General features: G+C 36.1%; 1 protein-coding gene across 3 annotated transcripts; it reads right to left on the bottom strand.

The window, feature by feature from the left end:
• Nucleotides 1–1022: 1022 nt before the first annotated feature.
• Nucleotides 1023–5449, bottom strand: wdr89 (WD repeat domain 89). 3 transcript variants are annotated; one of them, XM_065296287.2, is made up of 3 exons: nucleotides 5387–5448; nucleotides 3167–3875; nucleotides 1023–2908 (listed from the first exon to the last, which is right to left on the bottom strand). In XM_065296287.2, exons 2-3 carry the CDS (start codon nucleotides 3858–3860, stop codon nucleotides 2427–2429), a joined length of 1176 nt encoding a protein of 391 aa, XP_065152359.1. In that variant the 5' UTR covers nucleotides 3861–3875; nucleotides 5387–5448; the 3' UTR covers nucleotides 1023–2426. The 3 variants fall into 3 exon arrangements, with proteins under 3 accessions (XP_065152359.1, XP_065152360.1, XP_065152358.1); XM_065296288.2 differs by lacking the exon at nucleotides 5387–5448 and adding an exon at nucleotides 4978–5380 and having other exon boundaries at nucleotides 3167–3882; XM_065296286.2 differs by having other exon boundaries at nucleotides 1024–2908; nucleotides 3167–3882; nucleotides 5387–5449.
• Nucleotides 5450–6401: the final 952 nt, after the last annotated feature.

The raw sequence follows: 6401 nt of genomic DNA, 5'->3' as shown, positions 1-6401 counted from the left end.
GGCATGCCTTGAGTTTAACATATTTTAATTCCCCACGCACTACATGGCACACCAAAAAACCTCAACATTTGTTTACACTGTGATCTCAAAAACCAAAGAACTAAATCAAACACCTTCAAGAATCTAAAATATCCTTTGAAAGTACATGTCACTGAGTACCTCATAAATCTTACAGACACTATCTGTTGAAGGGCTCACATTTGCATTTCAAAACACTCAGTAGTTCTCCAACATAACCTTCAATAATGAGATGCAAAAAATCCTGTATGGTGTTAGAATTGTTGTTTATTAACAAATACATCGATAATGATCCACAAATCAATGTAGGGACTCGGGAGTTTACAATTTGACAAATATATAGAATGAGATCGTCAGATATATATTAGTTTAAGTATAAAGTTTCAGATATTCAATGAAATTCACTAATAAATATGATCTTAAAGGTATTCTCCATTTCTGAAGCAGGAAGACATGGGCTTTTCAAGACTCAGACTAATGCTTAGTTTCTTAACTCATCCGTCCTCCATCCGTGACTCAGAAACCGATGCATGGCTGAGCATCAAGAACATCTCCATTCTGTAATTGCACCACAAGAGCAAAGAAGATACACAAATTTATCTTTCTCTTACATCCTATGTTGTTTGGACACAACCCTAATAGTAAGACATTTGATCAAAAATCCTTAATCAAGATTGACCCAATCTATTTTTTTCACTTGTTCATACTTATAAAAAGTCAGTCTAAAACTAATCTAATATTTTAAATTTTAGAAGATAAAATGGCATAATATAGACTGACTCGAACCTTACAATGTCTCTAACTTTTTTATGATATGATTCAAATTGTAAATCTAATAAAGCTGACACAAAGTTTTTAATTGTATTTTCATATATACAGTATATACATATAGTATATATACTAGTCAACATTTGAAGTGGATCAAAAACGTTGTACTGTGACAAGAATTGCTACACATTTTGGTTTTAGGACAACTTTTCTAACTAGTAACTCATTATGCAATTAGCCCATTACTTTCCATGAAAAGTAACTAAGTAGCGCAATTAGTTACTCTTTTTGGGAGTAACTTAATATTGTAATGCATTACTTTTAAAAGTAATTTTCCCCAAACATAAATATCATTTTTGTAACGCAAACATTCAAAAACATATTTAGCAGAGTTTTTTTATTGTTTTATTTTATTGGTAATGCAAATTCTCTTTCTTTGCAAAAATTGCATTATTCCTGTTCCAGCAAATATTCATGAAACAACTAATTTACATGACAAGATATTTTTACTTGTGTTCAGAGATCTTTTACTCTTAAAAAAGTATTGTTTTATGTTATTGTAAGTGTATAATGTGAAAAATACACATATTTGCATACAGTATAAATAGTTAAAAACATTCAAAAATATCAAATGTGTCATTATATTTACATAAATAAACATCTACTAATTTAGCACATTTAAATGGGTGTTACAATCATAAACGACTACACTAAAGCATTTATGCCATCTAATCATATTTTTTTTATATTACTGCTTGCAAAGCAAAGCCAATCGGATAAAATTAAATGAGACACAGATGAAAGAGATTTATTTTAAGATGACTAAACAAGGTGTTTTTATCATAATAGGTGTGAGAGAAAATGTAGCCTTTTGGGTGTGTCTTTTTAAATGCAAATGAGCTGATCTCTGCACTAAATGGCAGTGTCGTGGTTGGATAGTGCAGATTAAGGGGCGATATTATCCCCTTCTGACATCACAAGGGGAGCCAAATTTCAATGACCTATTTTCTCACATGCTTGGAGAGAATGGTTTACCAAAATTAAGTTGCTTGGTTGTTCTTTTTTTACATTTTCTAGATCGATAGAAGCACTGGGGACTCAATTATAGCACTTAAACATAAAAATGTCGGATTTTCATGATATGAATTTAAAAACCTTCTGTTTTTCATAAATGTTTCTTCCATCTGTACTAATATGTATATCCTGTTAGGCTGCTTTGCAACAATGTAAATTGTGAAAAAGGATACAAAAATAAAACTCAATGGAAAATTTGAAATTAATATCTATTGCGGCAATCTGCATAAATAATAAAAAAAATTTTTTTAAACCTTTAATATCACTCTATGGACAAGATAATATTAGCAAGTAGTCAAACCTGTTACATTTGTAGTTATATTTGTGCTGTCAAATCAAATAGGTGATCTTATTTTTTAGTTTCAAAAATGATGTAAATTTGTAAATTGTTTAAATAATTTATACAAAATAAAATGCCATGCGCCATAAAATGTTGCAAACTTTGTCCCTTACAACTGTTCCTTTGTGAAATTAGAGGTTTTCTTTATCATAATAGCTTTAAAACTTTTAAGTCTTTCTTTGCAGTATGTTTTCTGTGGGCTTTGGGAATGGGGGCTGTGGGATTGTCAGATTTTCTTTGCAGTATGTTTTCTGTGGGCTTTAGTTTTCAGCTGCATGGAAGAAATGCTTTTCAGAGTTTCTTTCTTTCCCACACTGATCTCTTCTGCTCCTGCCTTCCACTGTAACAGCTGGCCATCCTCCCCACCTGTCAACAGAGACTGAGCGTTCATGTCCCACTGGAAGCATCTCACTGTGGCTGAGTGACCCCCTTTCAGGGATTTAATTAATCTCAGACCACTCCCACTGCAGTCAAGGAGGTGGAGCTCTCCACTATTAGCCCCTCCCACTAAAAGAATACGTCCCTCATCTGATAGCCATGTTCCACCAACAAAATACTCAAGTGAGGCTCCATCAGGGAGTTGGATGAGTGTTCGAGCATCAGGGGAACTCATAAGGGTCAAAATGTCATCGCTTTCTGGGCGAGCAACGTCCCACAGGTATAGCCCTTCATCATGGGTAAGACAAAACAGCTGGTCAAGACCTTTGCCTGTCAAACAAAAAGATAAAATGACAGTTAACCACTCTGCGAATTAAATATGGGTGTTGTTTACCATTTTATTTCCAAGATATCTGAATGTAAAGAGTAGAATAAAGCAGAAGGCCATTGTTTGCATTTTGTAGTAAATTTAACAAAAAATGTATTTAGATAGCTAACAAATATGTGGTACTAAATCTAACTCAAATCTAAAAACTTGGTGCCTTAAATAACTTGGATGGCTATGTTAGGTGAGCGGTTACTACTGACCTGTCCAGCAGAGGGAGCTGACAGAGGAATTGCAGTTGCATGTGGTAAAAAGCGCATCATCCTCTCCACCGAGACTCAGATCAAACACATTCACAAGCCCATCTGTAGCACCAGAGGCCAACCGGTCTGCCTGTTGTGGGTGGAACTTCACTGCGGTGATGTCATCACTGTGTGACTCTGAGTAGACGCCCAACAGACCACCTTGCTTTAACCCCGTCTCACCCTCCTCCCGAACCATGCGGGCATCCCAGAATACTAGAAAACTGTCCTCTTCCACCTGCTCAGTGCCCGCGCACAGCACGCGATCACTGCAGCTCACATCAAACGAGCAGTATGAATGTTTTGACTCGCTACGAAATACCTGGATGGAGTCAGAACCGGGCCGCCTGACATCCCAGCACCGCAGTGTTCCATCAGCAGAGCCGGTGAACAGCAAGTGAGGGGAGAGGTGAGAGAAAAGAACCCCGCACACAGGTGCACTGTGACCTTTAAGTTCTCCCAGAAGACGCAGTGTCTCTTTGTTGTGCAAGTGTACAGAGTGATTAGAGCAACAAACTGCAAGCACATCTGACCCTGCAGCAGTCACACCGCTGGTGCAGAATGGAAGAGAAAGGTCCAAAATATACGTGGGCTCATTTGGCTGCAGTCTCCTGGCAATTGAGAGAGCCTTAAATGTTTCCTCAAGAGTGTCCATGACTGTCCAGTTTTACTGTCACCTAAAGAGAAAGACTAGTTAGGCATTTCATCTAAAAAATAACATGAAGGGAATATATTCCTGGTGTAATCTAAAATGTTATATTCAAATAATTATATAATGATTATTGATAAACTTGGAAGTGTTCAAGCTAAAACCTTTCAGCTGCAAGTAAAAGTAGGCCTTATTTCTATAAACAGAATAGTTTTCCAAAAAAAAAAGATAATTTATTCATGTCTTTCAAAATAGTACTGTTTATACTGAAATTAGTTTACTTAAATTACCTGGATTGTGTATTATTTCTGGTGACAATTTAAAGTGTAGATCTATGCACACTTTAATAGCTGATGTTACCCACAATTCACTGCGAGAGGGACGAGTTAAGTGATGCTGCATAAAACTAACAAATAAATTAAAGGCGGGGTGCATGATTTTTGAAAAACACGGGAGTTGGGCCGAGTACAAAAACATTGTTGCCTGGGTTGCGTATGTGTGTGGGGCGGGTCTATCAAAAGAAGGTCCGGATTGGGGTAGGGTGGCTTTCAGAGATCATGCACCCCGACTTTAAATTATGTAGTAAATAGAAATAAAAGTTGGAATTCAAAAAAGAGGTGTTATTTTGATGTGTGTGATTGTTGAAGTCAGGGGGCCTCCAGCTGGTTCTAAGGGGGTCCCCAAACCCAAATAGAGAACCCAAAAGTACATTTATCATTTTTTTGATGGCTTTTATTTAGTATGTTTATCCCTTATTTTTTGCTATGTACGTTCCAAAATTTGCTTTGTATAGTTCCAGTGCGTTTTCCTTATTAAAGTGCCCTTGGCTTTATATCACACACCTGGATTTGTAATATATGTGTGTGTGTGTGTGTGTGTGTGTGTGTGGGTGCACATACATACATACATACATACATACATACAGATTTATTTTAGGTAAGAGATCACTCACAAAAGGTTTCTCATATTTGGGGGTCCTTAACATCATAACGTTCGAAAACTCCTGGCCTTGGCAACAAGTCACTTCCGTTACGAGTCCTATTACTTGCATACTCTTTTACATACTTATGTAAATAAAGTGCATAGTGCATACAGTACATTGTGTAAGCAAACTTTGACGAACCAGGAGACAGTTTACAAAGCACGAGTCATACAGACTGCATTTGGCGGCGACTGATACCCATCCTCATTTGCAAAGACAGTAGATAAACGAAAGGAAAATATTTGGAAAGACACGAAACAAAATAAGTTATAAATAACCCACTTTTTTTCTGGCATATAATAAGGAATTCATTAAAAATGGTGTTTCGACTAAAATCTTGAGATAACAGCAATAGAATGAATGTCACTGTTTAAATTTAGATTAGTTGTAAACAACTGAACCTCACTGATAAATAACTGAAAGTCTAGATGACGTACAGTTAGTATAAAAGCTCAACATTGCGAATACATATCTAGATACTCAAATGGCTAAGTTTGAATCTAACTCAGTTTCTTTCTTTTGAGATGCAACAAATTAAAGTTACACTCACGTGTGTTTTCGTGCTTGACAGACAGTGGTGCTTCACCGTTTCAACTGCCCACCGGAAACACAGTATAGCTGAATATTAGTTCCGCAGCAGAAACAATGCGAGTTACACGGCTTAAATTTGTAAAAAAAAAAAATGAACATTTTAATTCACTAAAATGAGTACATTTGAGACACGATGATGCTACATATTATTAATTGTTTTCGTGCATAACATAAACGGAGAAGAGAAAAAAACGCAGGCTACGAGACGATTGTCCTTACCATTAGATGGCAGTGTTTTTCTTTATGAGAACCCTACAGATACTGTTAACAGCAGGGCAGCAACCACAATAGACATCGAGGGGGACATGCCCCCCCAAAAATAAATCTGTTACGGCCTAACATTTACCATAATTGTTTTGTTCCCCCAATGTTTAGCACGTGGTTACATGATTTTGTTATGACTAGAGAGATTAGTTTGATTGTATGTATTGTTACATGATACCAAATGTATACATAAGAAATAAAAACAAAAAGAAAAGAATAAATAACTGGGAGATGTATGTTGGAGACGGGCCAAGGTTATAGTGTGACAAAGGTATCATTGTCATGTGAATATGATGCCTTTTCCTTTGTCCGCCTGTAGCCTTTGTTAAACTCCCACAGGACACAAACAGGAGTAAACTTAACAATGAGCATTGTTGTTATATGAATACAAGAAGTATTTTTGCTGATCAGTACAATAAGCTAGTGTTGTGACCTCTACAAGTATTATAAAAATCCAGATTCTCAACATATTTTTTGGCCTGTAAGACACATGAACAGCCTAACAGGAGCATAAAATGAACAGCGACTGTCATTGTGTGTATGTCTATGTATATCTATGTGAAAAAGGTTTGATTAAAAATGTTATTTCCATTCCAGTAATGTGTATTTTTTGCCATACAAATGGAAATGTGTACATGGTAATACAATGTTTGTCTGTCTTTTGTTAATAACACACCAGTATGTAGATTGGTCTGGTTATTCTTCGTGAT

Source organism: Paramisgurnus dabryanus, chromosome 20 (genome assembly GCF_030506205.2).
Source record: "Paramisgurnus dabryanus chromosome 20, PD_genome_1.1, whole genome shotgun sequence".
In the NCBI taxonomy this organism is placed as follows: Eukaryota; Metazoa; Chordata; class Actinopteri; order Cypriniformes; family Cobitidae; genus Paramisgurnus; species Paramisgurnus dabryanus.
The sequence above is the reverse complement of the archived record's forward strand: the minus strand, read 5'-3'. Positions and strand labels throughout refer to the sequence as shown.

Bases quoted from the DNA above. Each gene is read 5' to 3' on its own strand.
- wdr89 (XM_065296286.2), bottom strand. From the start codon at position 3,860: ATGGACACTCTTGAGGAAACATTTAAGGCTCTCTCAATTGCCAGGAGA. The intron at 2,909-3,166 runs GTCAGTAGTAAC...TTTGTTTGACAG, and splicing joins CAGCTCCCTCTGCTGGACAG to GCAAAGGTCTTGACCAGCTG.